Source organism: Petromyzon marinus, chromosome 34 (assembly GCF_048934315.1).
Source record: "Petromyzon marinus isolate PM22_M1 ecotype Great Lakes invasive population chromosome 34, UKy_Petmar_22M1.pri1.0, whole genome shotgun sequence".
Classification (NCBI taxonomy): Eukaryota; Metazoa; Chordata; class Hyperoartia; order Petromyzontiformes; family Petromyzontidae; genus Petromyzon; species Petromyzon marinus.
The window spans coordinates 8,669,532-8,691,964 of NC_133700.1; the positions used below are offsets into that span (position 1 = coordinate 8,669,532).

The following is a 22,433-nucleotide window of genomic DNA, read 5'->3' on the forward strand; positions in this document are numbered from 1 at the left end:
CACCGCTGGATGAGGACCTCCCCCCACGTGCTGCGTCTATCCACCGCTGGATGAGGTCCCTCCCCCCACGTGCTGCGTCTATCCACCGCTGGATGAGGTCCACCCACGTGCTGCGTCTATCCACCGCTGGATGAGGTCCCTCCCCCACGTGCTGCGTCTATCCACCGCTGGATGAAGTCCTACCTTCACGTGTGTACTGCCTTATTTTCTCACTGAGAGTACCCACATCTAACACAGAGGGTCCTTGGCTGTGAACAATCGAGTTCACCAGAATTGGATTCAAGAGACACCGAATTTCGAAACCCTTTGAGATGTTGCCGAAATTAACGCACTCCCGCCAAGGCCGTGTGTGGCTGACGGCATGCGTAATTTTCCTTTGATTTTGTTTAGATATGTGAATGAGATGTACATAGCCTGCTTATTTGTGTAGTCTTCGCCGTGTTAGCAGTGTGTGTGCATTGTGGGTGCATCTTCACGAGTCATCATCTTCTGAGGTTGGTGCCATCATCTCACACTGTCGGTGGCGTGCGGGGTAGTTATTGGTGGTGGTGGTGGCGTAGCGTGGTGCGCTACAATTTTTATTTTATTTTACCATACTCTTTGGTTCTTTCGGTAAAGTCACGTAGGTATGAAATATAATAAATCACGATGTTTCGGGCGCAACACAAGCGTCCGTCATCGGGTGGGAAAGCGTGGGTCTGCTGCTGAGGCAGACTGTTTTAAAAGGTTTGAAACGGGTGTAGCCCAAGGGTCATAAAGAAGTGACCGGGGCTAGTGATGTTAATGCGATAAATCAGCATGTAACTGTAAGATAGGAGAGCGGCCTCCTAGACAAGGAAGTGGCTATGTTAATGTGAGAGATTAGCATGATGTTAATGTGATACATTAGAGGGCACGGAAGTGGATATGTTAATGTGAGAGATTAGCATGATGTTAATGTGAGAAATTAGAGGGCACGGAAGTGGCTATGTTAATATGAGATATTAGCATGATATTAATGTGAGACATTAGAGGGCACGGAAGTGGCTATGTTAAAGTGAGAGATTAGCATGATGTTAATGTGAGACATTAGAGGGCACGGAAGTGACTGTTAAAGTGAAAGATTAGCATAATGTTAATGTGAGACATTAGAGGGCACGGAAGTGGCTATGTTAATGTGAGAGATTAGCATGACGTTAACGTGAGAAATTAGAGGGTACGGAAGTGGCTATGTTAATGTGAGAAATTAGAGGGCACGGAAGCGGCTATGTTAATGTGAGAAATTAGAGGGCACGGAAGTGGCTATGTTAATGTGAGAAATTAGCATGACGTTAATGTGAGACATTAGAGGGCACGGAAGTGGCTATGTTAATGTGAGAAATTAGCATGACGTTAACGTGAGAAATTAGAGGGCACGGACGTGGCTATGTTAATGTGAGAAATTATAGGGCACGGAAGTGGCTATGTTAATGTTATAGATTAGCATGATGTTAATGTGAGAGATTAGAGGGCACGGAAGTGGCTATGTTAATGCGCGATTAGCATAATTTTAATGTGAGAAATTAGAGGACATGGAAGTGGCTATGTTGATGTGAGAGATTAGCATGATGTTAATGTGAGAAATTAGAGGGCACGGAAGTGACTATGTTAATGTGAGAGATTAGCATGATGTTAATGTGAGAAATTAGAGGGCACGGAAGTGGCTATGTTAATGTGAGATATTAGCATGACGTTAACGTGAGAAATTAGAGGGCACGGAAGTGGCTATGTTAATGTGAGAGATTAGCATGATGTTAATGTGAGAAATTAGAGGGCACGGAAGTGGCTATGTTAATGTGAGAAATTAGCATGACGTTAACGTGAGAAATTAGAGGGCACGGAAGTGGATAGGTTAATGTGAGAGATTAGAATGTTAATGTGAGAAATTAGAATGTAACTGTAGAAAAGAAGAAAAGCGGCCTCCTCGACGAGGGAGTGCAACCCAACGGGGGCAATCCAAAGGACATGTGAGCATGAGAGTGCAATCCAAAGGACATGTGAGCATGAGAGTGTAATCCAAAGGACATGTGAGCATGATAGTGTAATCCAAAGGACATGTGAGCATGAGAGTGTAATCCAAAGGACATGTGAGCATGAGAGTGCAAACCAAAGGACATGTGAGCATGAGAGTGTAATCCAAAGGACATGTGAGCATGAGAGTGCAAACCAAAGGACATGTGAGCATGAGAGTGCAAACCAAAGGACATGTGAGCATGAGAGTGTAATCCAAAGGACATGTGAGCATGAGAGTGCAAACCAAAGGACATGTGAGTATGATAGTGTAATCAAAAGGACATGTGAGCATGAGAGTGCAAACCAAAGGACGTGAGCATGAGAGTGCAAACCAAAGGACATGTGAGCATGAGAGTGCAAACCAAAGGACTTGTGAGCATGAGAGTGTAATCCAAAGGACATGTGAGCATGATAGTGTAATCCAAAGGACATGTGAGCATGAGAGTGTAATCCAAAGGACATGTGAGCATGAGAGTGCAAACCAAAGGACATGTGAGCATGAGAGTGCAAACCAAAGGACATGTGAGCATGAGAGTGTAATCCAAAGGACATGTGAGCATGAGAGTGCAAACCAAAGGACATGTGAGCATGAGAGTGTAATCCAAAGGACATGTGAGCATGATAGTATAATCCAAAGGACATGTGAGCATGAGAGTGTAATCCAAAGGACATGTGAGCATGAGAGTGTAATCCAAAGGACATGTGAGCATGAGAGTGCAATCCAAAGGACATGTGAGCATGAGAGATCTAAGAGAGAGGCATAGAGGGTGAGACAGAGAGTCGAAATAACAGCTGTTAAGGGGCCGTCCATAAATTATGTCACGCGATTTTGGACGACTTTTGACCCCCCCCCCCCATCGTCACACGGCGTCGCAAAAAGTCAGACCCCCCTCAAATATGACGTCACAAAAAAAATATAAAACAAACTTCAAATCGCTTTAAACTATTGTCATTGTAGTGCGTATTTAATGTGGCGCTGCACTCTGATATTGTAGGAGAAAACATTTATTAAAAAGTCTATTTAATTAAGTAGAACGTGTTGTGTATATTTATTTAAAGTTACGCATTTTGATGTGACGTCACATTTCTCAAACCCCCCTCGTCACTCATCGTCACAAATGTCTGACCCCCCCCTTAGGTGCGTGACGTCATTTATGGCCCACTTGAACTTTCGAGCTCCTTTTCAGAAGCGACCTGGCCACGAAATAAATGACAGCCCAACTAAGCGGCTTATCGCGCGTAAATGTATAGCAGCCAGATTACTCTCCACGAGTGATGTCTGATTGTAAATGTGGAGGGGAAAACCGGAGGACCCGGAGAAAAATTCCACACGACCACAGAGAGAGAGACACCGCAGACTCCAAACATACAACAGGCTCTTTGGTTCTATTCGGTAAAGTCACGTAGGTAAAAAAAAAATCACGACGTTTCGTGATTTTTGTTTTATTTTTTACCTACGTGACTTTACCGAATAGAACCAGAGTATGGATCCTTGCAGTCACGAAAGCTTCAAATCCATACAACAGGCGTCAGGTTCGAGTACGAACCCACGGGTTCCTGTATACCTTGCGAAGTAGTTAACATCTCGCCGCCGGGTCCCACCTACTACATACACACGTGGGTTACGTACGGTGTAAAATAAGTTCAACATACACAAATGGGTTACGTACGGTATAAAAGAAGTTAAACACACGTGGGTTACGAACGGTGTAAAATAAGTTCAACATACACACACGGGTTAAGAAAATAGCCCAATGTCAGTTCCTGAGTATTTTTGATTCCGTTGGTCAGTGTGGGTTGGTGCAGTGGGGAACAGCCAAGTTGAGGTATCACTTGTTACCGAAGCTAGCCGTGGCAGATAACCGCCTTGTGGACTTTATTTAATTAAGTATACATGTTTTATAGTAACACCTCGACTTACGCCCTCCCGCTTTACGTACTTTCTCTAGGTCGACGCCCAATATAACAAGAGCCGTTGTTTTTTTCGAATTCGGTCAAAACAAACCTTCGATATTTCAAGAACCTGCAATGCACCGTCGTGAATACGCGACGGTGGTCCCCGAACGAATAGCGTCACGAAGCAGCAGTCCTTAAACAGCCCCACGTAACTCCGGGGGCGCAGGTTGCCGAGGCCTGCGACAAAAACCTAAACCTATCGATACCCAATCCCGTTTTACGTACTTTGTACCTCGCCATAACGTTCTTGAGTGTGTACGTTTACAGCTCCTATGCAAATCTACTGCTGGATGAAAGGTTCTGCACCACACACCTTGTCTGGATAAATGTGAATGCCCCCCCCCACCCCCGCTTACGTCTGTTCACTGCTGAGTGAAGGCCACCCCACGTGGATGAATACCAATCCACGTGGTAAGTCTATCCACCGCTGGATGAGGTCCTACTCCCACGTGCTGTCTATCCACTGCTGGATGAGGTCCTACCCCCACGTATACGTTCAGAACTTTGAGATATTTTGATATGAAATTAATTTTATGAAATAAACTATTGTTAATAATTGTTTTTTACCCTTTTATCTGCCAACAAAAATGACACCTTTTTTTTACAAGGAGTCATGTTTGCATTGACGACAATACCTGCGGTCGGAATGCAAACAAAAAAACACATAACTCTGATAATGTATGCACTGTCCTTGAAATTGATTGGTCCACACCCGAGACAGCTTTCCTTAGAGCCTCGTCTCGCATGGTGTTGGACCAGATGATGCCAACATCATATCTATACAAACATCATCTGGTCCAACACCATGTGAGACGAGGCTCGAATGAAAGCTGTCTCGGGTGTGGACTAATCAATTTCAAGGACAGTGCCAATACATTATCAGAATTGTGTTTTTTTTGCATTCCAACCGCAGGTATTGTGGTCAATGGAAATATGACTCCTTGTAAAAAAAGGTGTCATTTGTTACCAGATAAAAGGGTCAAAAACCAATTACCATATTTTGCTACTGGCAAAGGAGGTTCCAATGGTATAAATAAACTATTATTATTACTCGGTTCGCGGGGTTCATGGCGCAATGAGCCAAGCACTCTGCCACCACTACCACCACCAGCAAGGTGAAGTGTGGGAAAATAATGGCAAGTTGTGGGCAACCTGCATTCGGCTCTTTAAGTACTGCTTCCTCGTGACGTTATTTATCAAGGGTCACCGTCTCGTATTCTCCACGTGCAATGTGACTTTTGAAATACTTTTTTTATATCGAAAAACGTGGCTCTTGTTATTTTTGTTTCCCCAATCCCTATCCATGGCCAAAATGGTGTGGATTGGTGGAGAGAACCATCACTCGCCATGGATCGGAATTTAATGCAGGTGGCCACCATCACAGCGGAGTGCGATAACCACTGCGCCACCACTCCACTCTGTAACGTGTATATTATCATCCGTCTCATCTCTCTCTGGCCGATTCTGTGTGTTACACTTGTATTGTCGTATGTGCACCATCTCGTTGCTTGTCTCATGCCTTCAACATCTTAAATAAAATTTTAAAAAACAACATAACATATGCACCGGATAGAAAATCGATTCGAACGCCTACGATTTTACACACGTATCGAGCATTAAACGTATTTTATTCTACGAATCGTTACATATCTATACAAACTCTCCAGGGATTAACTGCCGAGCAAATTCAAAGCAGACAAAGCGCGCTGCGGTCAACGGGGGCATATTCTGGAATGATAAAAAAACAGTCGCATCAAATAACAAAGTTAATTACCTAATTCGCAGCCTCTGCGTTTCTAAATTACGAATACGTAACAAATTCTTTGCATCTTTCTGTAAAGTCACGTAGATAGGTTCAAATTAATAAAAAATAAAATTAACCACAAACTACGACGTTTCGATCACAACACAAGCGGTCATCTTCTCCGCCTGATGACGGCCGCTTGTGTTGCGATCGAAACGTCGTAGTTTTGTTTATTTTATTTTTATTAATTTGAACCTATCCACGTGACTTTACTGATAGACCCAAAGAATATGAATTCCTGCAGTCACAAAAGCTTTAAGTCAAGATTTAACGTAACAAATTAACTTAACAAAGAACACGCGAACAGGCATGGAACAAATGAACCTCCCTCCCCCCCACACCTTGCAAAGTTCAATGAGTTCCAATTATTCAGTCACAATTCGATTCAAGAAGCAGTTTTCTTTGGTCTTGGTTTTTTACCGTTTTGTAAGCGTTTTTTCTACTTATTCGTAGTTACGCTTTCCAACTAGGGGTTGAAAGCATGAACCCATTAGTTATGTCCATTTGTTCATCCGTCTGTAACATGGGATCGCTGTCATGTAAATCCAACATAAATTAAAATTGTATTTTAATATTGTGATGCATCCAGGGGGCTTGTACTAGAAAAGAACCAGGGTACATTGGTCAGAGGTTTATAATGGATCATTAAAAACTACCTTAGGGCAAAGGCTTATTGCAAAACATCACAGAAGACACGTGTGCTGCATGAGCTTCCTTCTTCTATCTCATTTATACAGTCTCAAAGCTCCATGAGTGACAACACCGATTTGCCGATTGAATGTTTTTTTCCTTTTATGTCCACAACTCATTGTCCAATTTATAGACATTGCATGTTGCTACATTTAGAACAGTGGAGCCAAATGGAACCAATGAATAAAGATAGAAAAAAATAAAAAATACTGGTGGTAAAAACGAGAAAATAAATACCTTCTTAAATTGAATCGCGACCACATATTGTGATCATTTATCACATCGCTGAGCGGGGGCAAAGGGGAGGGGCGTGGCGAATCATTAATTAACTAATGGGGTCACCAAACCACAGAACACCATGACATCGCTTAAGATGTCATCCAACGCATATTTTGAGACCAGGATCTTTTTTAAACGTTAACACTTGTATTTTTCACGCTGGATTGGAAAGCAGTAAAAAATAACTTTCTTTTTCTTAAAAAAAAAATCAATAACTTTGTTTTGGAACTCACAGTCAAAACTTAATTTCAGTTAAAACTGTCTGTAAATTAACGCTTGGTTGGCAACCATTCCGTTCTTTTAAAGCCCCAAAATGCGGAAGCCTAGAGCTACCACAACAATCTGACATTCATATCTTGGTTCTTTCGGTAAAGTCACGTAGAAGGGAAACAATAAAATAATAAAAATATAAAACAATAAATATTTTTATTATTTTGTTTCCCTTCTATGTGACTTTACCGAAAGAACCAAGAATATGAATACTTGCAGTCACGAAAGCTTTAAATCAAAATCTGACATTCGTATAGTATTTTTTTATTTTACCAAGGCCCACTGAGCTATATAGCTCTTTACAGAAGTGACCTGGCTACAAATGATAGCTCAACGAAGCGGAAATTTATAGCAGCCAAATACTCTACAACGCATGTTGTTTCAAAATGTGGAAGAAAGAACCGGAAGACCCAAAGACCATGGGGAGAACATGAAAAACTTCAAATATGCAGCAGGTGTCGGGATCGAACCCACGACCTCCTGCATACCAGGCAAGGTAGTTAACATCTCGCCACTCATCAATGGCTGGCCCCGGAGTAAGCTTTCGTAATCTCGTCCCAGCCTAACGTGGCATATCTCCGAAGGAGGATCAATCCAAAACGGTCAGAGACGTCAATGTCCTGCACCTCCCCAAAACTCTCCGCTATTTCTCGTCAAACGGTGGCATCAGCCGACTCCTCCTTGTCCTCCTCATCCACGGGGTACATGTGCCATGTAACACGCTCTTCGTAAAACTTGATCACCACCTGCAGAAAAAATAATCAGCGATGATTAGTCTGTTGCTTGGGTTTTGTCATATATCTTGAAATGTTTCGACTGGGTGGTTCTCTGGTGAAGTGTCGGTTTATAGGGGTGCAATAATTTGTCCCCTGTTATTTTGGTTTACTGAGAACCTGAATTTGAAGCCAAAAAGTAATCCGTATGTCTTTTATAACTTTGCTGCACTCCATCTCTCTCCCTCGCCATGTGTTCGTGGTTGTTGTTCATGATTTAATTTAAAATTCAGCTTCCATTTCTTTTTACTGTTTCTGAGCCAAATACGAATGCAAAAATATATCTGGAAATTCAGCCAAATTGGGAAGCGAGGGGACCAATCTGTGCAACCCTAACCCATTTCACAATCAGGTTTTGGAGTCAATCTAATTTCAGATCAACTCAAGCCATCATCATCATTCTCCATTCAGTCAATAAAACAATTACCACTTTGTGAGGGCTCTACAGTAATACCAGTTTCCTCCAGATGAAAACTATAAACTTTTTTTTCATTTTACCAGGTAAGGCCCACTGAGCTATATAGTTTTTTTCAGAAGCAAACTGATCACAAATGATAGCCCAAATTAAGTGGTTTACCACGTGGAAATTTATAGCAGCCAAATACTCTGGGTGGAGATTGACACGCGTCTAGGTCGGGATCGAAGCGACGACCTCCTGTATACCAGGCGAGGTAGTTAACATCTCTCCACTGCGGTACCCAGATGGACTGGTAAAGGTTTCATATTGTACTACGAATAATAATAATAAAAAATAAGATTTCATTCAGGAGCACTGATCGTGGCTCATGATGAATAAACGTGTGCTCAAATAGATATTACACTGTTCCCCTCGTACAAGCCTGGCCCCTGCTTTGCAAGTGTACAAATACCACGAGTGACTTGGGACTGCCCATGGAAAGGACAACGCCACATGCCTGTATACAGGCGTCTGTCCACACGTGTATTCTGTACACACGCGTCCGTCCGCACGTGTATTCTGTACACACGCGTCCGTGCGCACGTGTATTCTGTACACACGCGTCCGTCCGCACGTGTATTCTGTACACACGCGTCCGTCCGCACGTGTATTCTGGACACACGCGTTCGTCCGCACGTGTATTCTGGACACACGCGTCCGTCCGCACGTGTATTCTGGACACACGCGTCCGTCCGCACGTGTATTCTGTACACACGCGTCCGTCCGCACGTGTCTTCTGTACACACGCGTTCGTCCGCACGTGTATTCTGGACACACGCGTCCGTCTGCACGTGTATTCTGTACACACGCGTCCGTCCGCACTTGTATTATCACCTGAGGACATTTCACGTTAGCTTCTTTTGCCGGCACCAAATCAGTCTCATCCAAACCCTTCCTGTAAACAGGAACAAAAAAGCAATAAGTGTAAAGAAATGCCACTAAAACGTTTATTTGATAGATTTTAATTTACTCAGTTGATAGTCCCATGCCGGTACCAAAGAGTATTGATTCCTGCAGTCACGAAAGCTTCAAATAAAAATTGAACCGCCTCTATGGGGAGGATTTCCACACAACTCCGGCATGACTTCAACAGAGAAGATAGATGCAAAATTTGGCAATCTTTGTAAGGACATTGATCAACCAGGTAAAGTGTTCACTGTTGTGTTGGCCGACTCTCTGAGTTGCATTACATTTCTAAGTTTGCTAGCTTTTTTTCTATCACCTTGTTCCATCTGTAAATTTCATTAGCTGACGTTTACTAGCCTTACGTTTGCTAGCCCTACATTTACTTGCAAATTCCATCCCTAGCCCCGCCAACTTACCCTTGGGTTGTACCCACCACAAACGTATATAACCTCTGGCTGCAGTAGCTCTCTCGCTACATTTCCTCCTGCCTCAGCAGTCCGCCTGCTGTATTGTTTCACCTGAAGACGATGGCTTGTGTTGCTATCGAAACGTCATGATCTATTAGCTATTTTTCTATCTACGTGACTTTACCGAAAGAACCAGAGAGTACAAAGTCGTCTCTCACCACTTCATCAGAAACATGAGTTCTCCGCTGCAGTCCGTGGCTCCCACTATCCTCTCCGCCTCCAGTCCTCCCGCAAAGCCTCGGATCCTCTCATCCGCCTTATAAACACACGCAGCCACGTGCGTGTGAAGACAAGAAAAAAGGAACGAGACTCGTAATTATTATGATCGTGATAATAATTTAGCACATTTTGTATTCGTGACATTCTCAAGGCGCAAGGCTATTACGAAGGCGCGATCTTCACAGATGAGTATAGTCTGCCAGTAGGTGGCCATGTCGCGATGTACGTATGTGGGAATTCTTTCGCGCCGTACATAGCCAACCATGATAATCGGAGGTGCTCTGTGGCTTTAACCTAACAAGTTGGGAGAACACCGAGTAATAGTCTTCCCCTACTGCGAAACTACTGCAGACTATGGTGCTAAAACACAACACCTTCAAGACAGCCCTGAGCTATAAGAACGCGAACACCAAACGTGCAAATAATTTTGTGATGACAAGGAATGTTACTTTTAAAATCTGGCAATTTTTTACTGTGATGCCTGCATGCGTGGCATTCTCTTTTCTGAACGACATCACGGTATATTCAACGTCCACTGAGAATTAGACGGGAGCATAGTATTTATGGCTAATCCCGCACCTCCGATTGGCAAGGTTGGCTACGTACGATGCGAAACAAGTTCAACATACATACGTACGTACATGATCATCACCAGCCCTCACCTTGTCATCTTTCTTCTTCTTGGCTCGTCCGTCCTCCGAGCCGTTGAAGGCCACCGCCGGCTTGCGTTTGTAAGCCTCCACCCGCTCCTCGCTGCCTCCTGCTACTTCTCCTCCAAAGCCGCCACCATCTCTCGGCTTGAGCTTCAGCGAATCCAGGTAGTGGTTGATGAGCTCCGGGCAGTCCAGGTGGTCCTCGGGTTCCCACGTATTATCGCCACTGCTTGCATTTAGCAAGGCACACATTACACTTAATACAGCTCAGTCCTAAAGCGGACGTAACGATCCATTCATTCATTCAGTTATTCAAATCGATCCTTTACTCCCTATTATGTTGGGGGAAAAAACTATCACCCGCGCCACAATATTCCAATTGTGATATGGGCGGCATGTTTTCATGAGACGATGGCATTTCCATTTGGAACTCCAGTGATGAGGAGTGCACTACCCATCGTCAGAGAAAAGCACCAGGATGACTTATGAAGTGTCTGTCTCTACCTCTCGCTTTGTCTCGATCTCTCAATATCTCTTACTTTCACTTTGTCTTCCTGCGTCTCCCCGTTTGTCTCTTCTGTCGTCTTCCATGCCTGTCCGTCTCTCTCCCCGTCTCCATCTCCCTCTGTCTCGTTATTTCCCTTTGTCCCACTGTCTCATGTTGTCTCCATTGCCCTGTTACTCCCTCTGCCATCCTATAACTCTCTGTCTCCTTCTTTCACCCTCTCCCACCTCTGTGTCACTCACTGTCTGACTCACTCCAACTCTTACTCTCCATCACTATATGCTCAAGGTAGGTGGTGTTGTTGATGTTGCTGCCATCATAGCATTGCTCTCCTGCAATCATGCCCTCCTCCCTTCCCACCTTCCACCATGATAGTGAGGTGACTACGACAGACCACGTTGCTCAAAATCTTAAATTTTCTTCTAATTCCAATTGATACGAAATAAAAAAATGCAGTATTCGACTGAATTTCGTAAAGTAAGTAATATTATGTGCTCCACAAATTCAAACCCAGGGTATGAGCAGTGCAGGTTCAAGTTTGTTGAAGTTTAGTCATATAAACTAGGTCAGAGCTCAAGGGACAAAAATAGTCTCATTTGCATGAGTGACTTGTAAGTGCTCGGTCACTCTCACACCTCCGATTAGCACGGTTGGCTACATACGCTGCGAAAGAAGTTCGTGGGAAGGGAGCTATCAATATTAAATGATGATGTTGACGACGCTGTTATTATGCCCACTACAACACAACCTGGTCGTACGATAAAACAAACTACGAAGGTACACTTACTGTGAGAAGCCCTTCCACTTGAGCAGGTATTCAACTTTGCCCTTGACCACTCGCCGGTCAAGCACCTTCTCCACCACGTACTCCTCCACCAGACCCCCTGCGCCCCCTCCGCCTCCCCCGGCTCCCTCCCCGTAGAACTTCACGTTCTGCTTGCTCTTCCCCATCTTCTCACCGGGACGCAGCAGCGGAGAACAAGGAGGGAAAAAAATCATGCAAACGAAAGGAATTCTGTAATGCTCTCCAACACGTGTTTCTCCTTATAAAGTATGTGTATATGTACAGAGCCGTTTTGTCTCTCCACTGCTGGACGAGGACCTCCCCACACCTTGCAGGCTACGAGGGATATGTGACCACCACTGTTCGAATTAAGGCAGGGAGCACACACGTATGGCGAGATGTTATGTCCCTCGGCTGGTATGCAGGAGGTCGTGGGTTCGATGCCAACCCATGATATTTGGAGTTTGCATGTCTCTCTCTCCCCCTGTGGTTGCGTGGATTTATCTCGAGGTCGTCTGCTTTTTCCCTCCACATTTAGAATCAATATGCGTTGAAAGTATTTAGCTGCTCTAAATGTCCATATAAGTCACTTCGTTGACTTATCATTTGTGGTCAGGTCGCTTCTGAAAAAAAATTCTATAGCTCAGTGGGTCTTACCTGGTAAAAGAAAAATAGTTTATAGTTTGATATAGCATAGGGGTACAAAACAATGGAATTTTAAGAGTAATTCGTTTATATTCTTAGCTCTTTCGGTAAAGTCGCGTTGAAGGGAAACAATAAAATAATACATATATGAAATATATTTTATTCTTTTATTGTTTCCCTTCAACGTGACTTTACTGAAAGAACTAAGAATATGAATTACTGCAGTCACGAAAGCTTTAAATAAAAAAATAAATCGTTTAGTTCTGTATTTCCCTTTACTAGCCTACGACCTGTGTGTGCATGGAGGTGGTCACCCATCCAAGCACTATCCAGGCTCAATCCTGCTCAGGATCAGAGATCTGACAAGACCACGTGTATTCCAAGTGATTTAGTCAGAGACAGAAGGATAAATAAAGCCCACTGTCCAAAGAAGCCTCACCTGACTCCCAAGACTGTTAAGGAGGGTCCTGCCACTTAGCGACATTTAGCCAAGGAGTGTTGAAACCAGAGTACCCAGGATAATAAAACCCGACACATATGAGTGGCTAACACCCAAAACTCCACGCAGATGGATTTAAGAATAACATTTGCTCTATTGCCGTCTCTTGACCAGCAACTTCAGAGTAAAAAAAAATGAAAGTAGTCTCACTGTTCGGGTGACGGCGTACCCGGGGTAAAACAATTAAAAACCCAAGCACATGAGTGGGTAAAACTCAAAACTCCACGCAGATGGATTGAAGAAAAACATTTGCTCTATTGCCATCTCGTGGCCAGTAACTTCAGAGCTTTAAAATCAAAATAAGTAGTCTCACTGTTTGGGAGATGGCGTACCCGGGGGAAGGGAAAAAACTCAAGCATATGAGTGGGTAAAACTCAAAACTCCACGCAGATCGATTCAAGGATAACATTTGCTCTATTGCCATCTCGTGGCCAGCAACTTCAGAGCTTTGAAAAAAAATAAGCAGTCTCACTATACTCTTTGGTTCTTTCGGTAAAGTCACGTAGGTAGAAATAAAATAAAACAAATCACGACGTTTCTACCGCAACACAAGCGGTCGTCATCAGGTAAAGGGATGACGGCCGCTTGTGTTGCGATCGAAACGTCGTGATTTGTTTGATTTTATTTCTAACTACGTGACTTTACCGAAAGAACCAAAGAGTATAGTGCTTCCTGCAGTCACGAAAGCTTCAAATCAAGCAGCCTCACTGTTCGGGAGACGGCGCGCTGCGATTGGCTCTGCGGCTCAACGTCGTGGCCCAGCGCCACGGACGGCGCCCAGTCCGGGTGCGTGAAGTCGAACAGAGTCGACGGCTTGCCTGCAACGGGGAACAAAACAAGAAGACACCAACAAGCAACATCGTGAAACAACAACAAGCAACATCGTGAGACAACAACAAGCAACATCGTGAGACAACAACAAGCAACATCGCGAGACATCGCGCGTGCGGATTCGTTCTGCGATGCTCCCCCAACATCCATTTGCAACTCGAAATGATGATGGTCCATAAAATAGTTTTTTTGGGTTAGATCGCGTACATACGTGTCGTTAAACCCGCCACTACCGGACACAGACAATTAGTAACGTTTGTCAAGTCAACAGAACATGGCAATTCCTTACTAATTCAATTCGTCACTAGTACAGCACACCGGTGTGTTCGAGAGGAAAGCCGCAATATTTATAATCTGAGTACGACGTTTTGCCAGCAATTACAACTAGCATCATCAGGCGGATAGGCCAGATGATGCTCGCGAAAGTCTACGTGTTAAACTGATGATGCCGATAATGAAAATAAAAATGCGTTAACCGTCCCAGTGCCTCCTCGTACCCTCAGCCACCTCAGACTCCTTCCAACTGCTACCCCACCAACTCTCCTCGCTCTACCCACTACTGTATGTACGGTGTGTTGAACTTCTTTCGCACCGTACGTAGCCAACCGTGGCTAATCGGAGGTGCGGCGGGGAGGGAAGGACAACAAACTGAACACAAAAAGCAGTCCTAAACAAACATAGTTTGCAATACTCTTTGGGTCTTTCGGTAAAGTCACGTACATATAAAAAAATAATTAAAATAATAATAGTAAAAATCACGACGTTTCAATCGCAACACAAGCAATCGTCTTCAGGTGCAAAAAATACAGCAGGCGGACTGCTGTATTTTTTTTTCTATCGACGTGACTTTACCGAAAGACCCAAAGAGTACGTGCATTCCTGGCAGTCACGAAAGCTTCAAGTCGTAGTTTTAAATCTAGACGATTTAAAAGTGCCATTAGGTCCAGCGGCTTCCTTACCCCAACTATGGCAACGTACAGCTCTAAGCGATGACATTATTAACACACGGAGGAGGCCTCCCTCCCTACGCCTTCACGTATTTCGGCGTTGCTTTGACCATACTTCACCACGCTGGCTCACAGGCGGGCTGGCCCCAGGGCCAGGTCAGGCGTCACTCGCCACCTACGTTTAAGCCCCGGACGAACTTACGACCTCTCTCCGACCTCCCCACGACGTTTCGTCTTCTCTCCCCATGCCTTGTGCCACGGTCTCTCTCACGCGGGGTTCGTCATGGCGCAGTGCGCTAACCGCTGCGCCACCGATCCTCACCCCCACCCACCCGCCCGTCACACACACTAATTAATTGTAAATTGCATTAATGACACGCTACGTGACTGATTTGTATAGTTTTGGATTGTTGCGATCGACAGCATGCATAGCCCAATTACCTCACAATACAATTCTGGGTTGTGGTTGTGGCCCAGTTCCGTACAGCACACGATACACCGTGCTTAGCACGCGCTTGCGGCTTAAACTTACGTAATTTATATCTTTACGTAAACTATAACAAAGCGCAACTTTATTTTAGTTTTAACGAATACACGCGGAGCTTACCCGCGGCGAGGCGTCGAAAAATTCGTTCGGACTGTACGGAGTGCGATTAACCGCCTCCCGCGCGATTCCACGGTATCGATTTCAGTCACGAATCGATCGATTCCTTATATACATACACACGTCTCTTGTGGGTTTTTTTTTAAATTACATCTCAACGCGAATAGGCGTCGTTCGTTCCTCCGCGGTCGTCAACGTCTCACGCGAGCACGCGTGAATGTTAAATGGGTATATTAAAAAAATATATAAGCACACGATTCGAAGCGTGGATCGAGCACGGTGAGTTTATCGTGGATCGATCCATCCCTATACAGTGCAGCAATGAGCTCCCCGATGGAACCGTGTCCAGATCTTCCCAAGGGTTCTGCGAGCTCCTCACGCGATTTCATGAATCTATTTCAACTCTCACGTCCATCAAAACATCGCCTGTTACACACAAACACCCCCACCCCCGTGTAGCCTTCGCAGACTATTGGGGCAAGTGCTGTTGTTGAGAGTACTGTATAAGCCACATTATGAAGGCCGCCCACTGTGGTACAACGAGGGTGCGGGTGGACGACAACCACGCACGGCCGCCTTTGTCTCCCCGGTGGCGATGTTTAACTACACACCGCCGCCAGCTACTCGATTGAATGCTGAGTGGACCTAGGGGAGGCCCATGACCGTCAATGGTGTTGGCCGTGAGCGGGAACTCGAATTCGGGTTTGAAAGCCGGGTTCGCAGCGCGCTGACCGCGACGTCACCGCTCCCCCGACACACACAAAGACCCCGCTGCATTTGCGGCCTACCGCGGGCCACACGTGCAACATCACACACACCACACATACACACGTGCAACATCACACACATACAACATCACACACACACATCACACACGTGCAACATCACACACATACATCACACACGTGCAACATCACATACGCGCAACATCACACACACATCACACACGTGCAACATCACACACATCACACAACATCACACACATCACACCATCACACACGTGAAACATCACACACGTGCAACATCACACACACACACCATCACACATCACACACACACATCACACACACGTGCAACATCACACACATCACACACGCACGTGCAACATCACTCACACACATCACACACGTGCAACATCACACAACATCACACACGCGTGCAACGTCACACATCACACACACACGCCGCCTCCATCGCGTCACCACCACACACAGCTCCTGTGGTGCCAGGCTAGGTGTACGCTCACCGTGTATGAAGTGCGCGCTGCACACGCGCGTGTGCGCCTTCACGTCCTCCTCGCCCAGGTCGGCCCTGTCGATGCGGCTGAGCCACAGGGCGCGACGCTGTTCGGACAGCAGCCGCGTCTTGTCGCAGTGGTGCTGGATCACGGCGGGGATGTTGAAGAAGGAGACGCTGCGGTCTCGCCCCGTTCTGTTGCTGCAGCCCACCATGGCGCAGATCACCATCTTAGCCACGCTCTCCACTGCTAGCCTTACTGGAGTGCTTCGAACTTCTTTCGCGCCGTACGCAGCCGAACGTGGTGGTGGTGGTGGTCGAGGAAGGTTTCGAGCTACGCTCTCGAAATCCTGCGGGACGAACTCTGCGCTATCGACCGCGGTTGTGATGATGGTGGTGATGGTCGCTGTGTCTGCACTCCGTCTGCCTTTCTCTCCACTGCTAGCCTACTTTCTCTACCCCGCCTCCTCCTGTGTTGCTTTACACTGGCTCTGCGGTGTGCGTGGTCAGCCGTCTTGGCGGTGGTTGTTGTAGTCGGAATGTGTCTGCACTCTCTCGCCTGTCTCCACTGCTAGCCTACTCTCGCTCTCTCTCTCTCCTCTTGCCGCTGTCGTTACAGCACTGTGTGTGCTGTTTGTTGCAACAACCGCTGTGTTCGGTGGTAAGATGCCTTCTCCCCTCCAAGTTACAAGTTCGATCTGAGCAAACGGCGATGGTCGTGTTGCGCGTATCTTCTGTTGCTGATGGCGGTGTTATTAACCGTACGGTTAGTTGCTGCTTGCTGGCTCTTTAACAAAGTTACAATAACGCCGAAGGTACTCGCCCGGGTACTTGGTTCGCCTTCTATCTCTCTGTCTCTATCTCTCTGCGCCAAGTTATACAAGTTACATTTGACCGACGAGTGATTTCAAACGGTCCCCCCTCACCACCCCACCGCGACTTTTACACGAATTAAAGACGTCCCGAAGAGCCTCGTCCTCCTCCTCTCGCCGCTCGGCGAACACGACGCAACAACAACAGCTACAGCACCACACCGGCCGCCTGCAACGTTCGTGCCGTCGATGAATCTCCTGCGGCTTAGCTCACACCGAGCGACGTACGGTCTTGTTGACTACGCGTGGTGGTGGTGGTGGTTGTTGTTGCTGCACGCCGGTGTGTGTCGCTTTGGGGAGCTGCCGCCGCAATGATTTGTCTCCCCCCACGTTGCGGTGGGCGAGTTGGACGCAAAGATGGCGCCGGCCTAGAGTGTGTGCGTGCGCGCACGCGTGTGTCACGGTGTGTGTCTGTGTGTGTGTCTGTGTGTGTGTCAGGGTGTGTATGTCAGGGTGTGTGTGTGTGTCACGGTGTGTCTGTGTGTGTGTCACGGTGTGTCACGGTGTGTCAGTGTGTCTGTGTGTGTCACGGTGTGTGTGTCACGGTGTGTGTGTGTCTGTGTGTGTCACGGTGTGTGTGTGTCAGGGTGTGTGTGTCACGGTATGTGTCAGTGTGTGTCACGGTGTGTGTGTCAGGGTGTATGTGTGTCAGGGTGTATGTGTCACGGTGTGTGTGTCTGTGTGTGTCACGGTGTGTGTGTCAGTGTGTGTGTGTCACGGCGCGATAGTGTAGCGGTTAGCGCGCTGCGCTATGAACCTGGCCACCCGGGTTCGATTCCCGCTCACGGCCAACACCAGTGACGATTATCTGAACCGGTCCCGGGCCTCCCCTAGGTCGACTCAGTCTCAAATGAGTACCTGGTGCGGTGTGTAAACATTGCCACTGGGGAGACAAAGGCGGCCGGGCGTGGTGCTGGCCACCCACCCCCTCGTGTACCGTTCCGGCCTTCAAAGGTGCTCCCTAACAGCACTTGCCCCTACAGTCTGTTAAGTCTATATGGGGGATCTTTGTCTTTATCTTTGTGTGTGTTGTCTGCACCACAATGCTGGGGGAGTGTGCTGACGTCATGTCTGCACACACACTCACATACACACTCACACAACAAAGGTTTGTGTGAGTGGGGAGCGGTGGTATAGCGGTTAGCGCGCTGCGCTACGAACCCGGCCACCTGAGTTCAATTCAGGCTCACGGCCAACAACCGATGACGATTATTTGAGCCGGTCCTGGGTCTCCCCTGGATCAACTCGGCCTCAAATGAGTACCTGGTGCTGGTGTGTAAACATCGCCACTGGGGAGACAAAGGCGGCCGTGCGTGGTGCTGCCCAACCACATCGTGTGCTTTTTCGGCATTAATAGGTGCTCACCAACAGAACTTGTGCCAAAAGTCTATCAAGACTATATGGGGGATATTTGTATTGTCTGTTCATTTGATGGATGTCGGTAGCCGATGTAATGTCTGCACACAAAGTTTAGTGGGTTGGGGTTGACGTTTTCAGCTGTTAACTTAAAAATGCGTGCTTTAAACATAAATATTAACAGTCAAATACAGTCATTATCACGGCATGTGTTTCTCTGGGAGGCCGCTTGTGTGTGCTTCATGCCATGCCTGTAAACAACACAGCTTCGTGAGCACTGCTGTGCATGTCTGTAACTAAATAGAATATGCACAATCGTGTTCATATTGTGTATGGTGTGTGTGTGCTTCTGTACAAATGCTAGGAGTCAAACGTGACCTCTGGGGTATCACATTTTGTGTGCATGCATAAGCTATTGATAAAAAATATATGCCAAAAAAGTATAAATATTATTCTTATTTTCTTGTTCATTTGTTGAGAAAACGTGTCCATGACCTCATGTCTGGGCACACAAAGGTATGCGCATTGTAGTATGTTGTGTTGCGTACATAAGCTCACGTTGGGATGTGTACTTTAAATAATGTACAAAATGCAAGTGTGACTGCTGATGAGACAATGAGTGTTGAGACAGGTCCAGAGTTTTCTCATGTGGAAATAATTTTGCTGCAATGATGAGTACATCATTGCAGCTGCTGGGCGGATGTGTAAAATATTATTTAATTGATAATTGGATTTTTACCCCTTTACCTGGCAACAAAACTGACACATTTTTTTTTACAAAAGGCGCCTTTTGGCGTCATCTGGTCCAACACCACGTGAGACGAGGCTCTAAGGAAAGCTGTCTCGGGTGTGGACAAATCAATTGCAAGGATAGTGCCAATACATTATCAGGGTTATGTTTTTTAGTTTTTTTATTCCGACCGCAGGTATTGTGGTCAATGCAAACATGACTCCTTGTAAAAAAATTGTCAGTTTTGTTGCCAGATAAAAGGGTAAAAAAACCAATTATCATATTTTGCTACTGGCAAAGGAGGTTCCAATGGTATTATTTCATTGTGTTCGCGTGGAGGAACAAAGACGTATTTGATCAGCACAATCGTGGTATTAAAAAACGGTGTGGTTGTGGTTAGTTTGTCTGATGCTAGGAGTCTACGCGTGGTGTCACGAGCCCCTTCTTGACCAACCCGCCGATGAAGTATGGTCGAACAAACACTGAATACCTACTTACTCAGGCTGGGAAGCCTTCAACAGATCGAGCGCTATCACACAATCATGAATGTGCCATTCAAAGTTATTGTATGTGTATGGACAAGTCATAACCCTAAGCTTTGTAATGTTGTGCAGTTCTGTTTCGCATCCTCTGTTTAGATCTACATACATGCATGAAATGATTCTTATAATTTAATTCTTATAATTTAATGTATAATATAATTGAATGTACAGTATATACTTTGGTTGTGGGTTATTTGTTCTGGGTTCATGATGTGACCCTCAACTGTAAATCTTATGACAACACGTGATCTGCTGAAGGGCCTTCCTATTCACGCTATCGGTCTTGGGGATGTTTGACTATACTTCATCACGTTGGTCAATGCAGGTTGGTTAATGAGGGGCTCCAGGACCAGTTAAGATGTCACTCGCCATGGCAGGGAATCAAACTCTGGACGCTGGATTTATACTTCATACTTGGAGTAGGCCTCAGCAAGGTAAGGTAATTTACCATTTTTACTGGGTAAAAGGGCAAAGGTAAAGGTGTCGACCATATTGTTAGTTCTTTCGGTAAAGTCACGTTGAAGGGAACCAACAAAATAATAAAAAAATATATAAAACAATAAAAATTCTCACGGTCGTCTTCAGGTGTGTCGGTTTGCATAAATTTATTTGTAAACGGTGTATTTATTTATAAAAAAACGTTAGCGCCACGCGCAGCGATTTGGCAGTTTATTTAGACGGACTAGTCCATCTATGTTCTGAAAAGAGGAGGGGGGAGACGCAGAATTACCCGGTAGGGTAAAGGTAGCGCGAAGTATTACCCGGTAAATATCTTGTTTACTGCTCGCTAAAAGCTCCTTGGCGCAGTCCGTGGCCTTCATTTTAAATTGGAATCATTGATGTGGGACCAGATGGAGACGGACCACGTTCTTGAGGTAGAGGATGAGGTCGAGGATGCCAGCAACGGCATTTTCGGCGTCGCTGCGAACAGCAATCGAAAGAGGCAGCGGCATGCGTTCCCGTGGGAGCACACGCACGATTGGATGGAGGGTGGTCCCTGTGTGTAGCAAGGAAAGGGGCAGTGCGTGCACTGCTGCAAGTGGTTTTCCTCCCACACGAACGCGTCGGGGTGGAAAGCCCACCTCAAGAAACACAATGTGCTCGCCCCAGGCAGCGAGGTCGGGACGTCGGCGAGCCTCCTCATGCGGTAAACGCTGAGCCGGCCAGCGATCCCGGATCGCCTCCTGGTAAAGTTTGAGAACGCGGTGGTTGATTTTGTTATCCAAGGTGCAATCTCTTTGCGAGCCGCCGGCAGCGACACGTCAAAGACCTTGGTCCAGACATGGACGCAGGGATACGAGGGCCCGTTGACCCGCACCATCATTCGCAGGATTGTCGAGCATCACGCCATCATGTTGCCATTGGTCGGGGCGTTCTGCTCCAACCTGGACGTCGCCATCTCGCTCACCATCGACGTGGTGGTCAAACCGCAACCTGAAGGGATTTTGGATGGGCACGGTGCACTGGATCGACACCAAATCTGTTGCGTCGAAATCCATGCTGGTGATGATCCTCGATGTGCAGTCCGGAAGGGGTGTCGGCAAGCGCATTGGCGCCGCTCTGTCTTTGTACCTCCAAAGCCTCGGGCACAATGTCTCAACTAAGCTGCTCGCTGTCACCAGCGACAATGTCTCCGATGCGACCAGTGCTGTCAAGACGTTCGCCCTGGTCAACGCGAACGCCGGATATGAGCAGTCGCGGGTCTTGCCACCGTATTCGCTGCGCAGATCATACGGTCCAGATCGGCGTCATCCAAGTTCTCAAACTGATCAAGTCGACCAACGCCAAACTGCGCAAGGCGCTCGTCAATATCAGGCGCAAGGTCGTCCGGCAGTCGAACCGTCGCCAGACCGAGATCGCCAAGCTCGCCAGAAAGGAGCCGACGCACCAGGACTCGCCGACCAGGTGGAATTCCGACGTTTGATATGGGCGACGACGCCATCAAGAAGCATGTCCCATTGAACATTCTCGTGGGCGCGCTTCCAGGATGTAATTGCCGTCGGTGCTTTCTCTGAAATGCAGTGGGCAAACATCGAGGGCGTGACAGCATTCCTGCGAATGCCGCGCCAGGTCATGACCTCGTTGGCGGCGGACCGCCAGTCGACATTGGATTTCGTGCCGGTGACGATGGAGCACCTGATCCGCCATTGCGATCGCGGTGAAGCCGCTCTTAGAGCGATCGATGAGTCCTTGACTGTGACGGGGATGAAGGCCGAGATGGTGTAGTAACGCGACTTCCTGGTACAGGAACCCGCCATTGTGGCATCCTACTTGAATCCACAGCTGCCGAAAACGACAGGCCAAGACGAGCTGGCTACACTGAAGGCCACGTTCCGCTACGTCCTGCAGCATCGCTACTCGGACGTGCTCGCGATCC

The 22,433-nt window shown here is 46.6% G+C and overlaps 1 protein-coding gene across 2 annotated transcripts; it reads right to left on the bottom strand.

Moving 5' to 3' along the window:
* Positions 1-5,598: 5,598 nt before the first annotated feature.
* On the bottom strand, positions 5,599-17,878 carry LOC116948671 (chromobox protein homolog 1-like). Of its 2 annotated transcripts, none has more exons than XM_076071692.1 (7): positions 16,567-17,878; positions 13,647-13,756; positions 11,798-11,961; positions 10,515-10,731; positions 9,792-9,889; positions 9,095-9,155; positions 5,599-7,776 (listed from the first exon to the last, which is right to left on the bottom strand). In XM_076071692.1, exons 1-7 carry the CDS (start codon positions 16,784-16,786, stop codon positions 7,684-7,686), a joined length of 963 nt encoding a protein of 320 aa, XP_075927807.1. In that variant the 5' UTR covers positions 16,787-17,878; the 3' UTR covers positions 5,599-7,683. The 2 variants fall into 2 exon arrangements, with proteins under 2 accessions (XP_075927807.1, XP_075927806.1); XM_076071691.1 differs by having other exon boundaries at positions 10,515-10,734; positions 16,567-17,857.
* Positions 17,879-22,433: the final 4,555 nt, after the last annotated feature.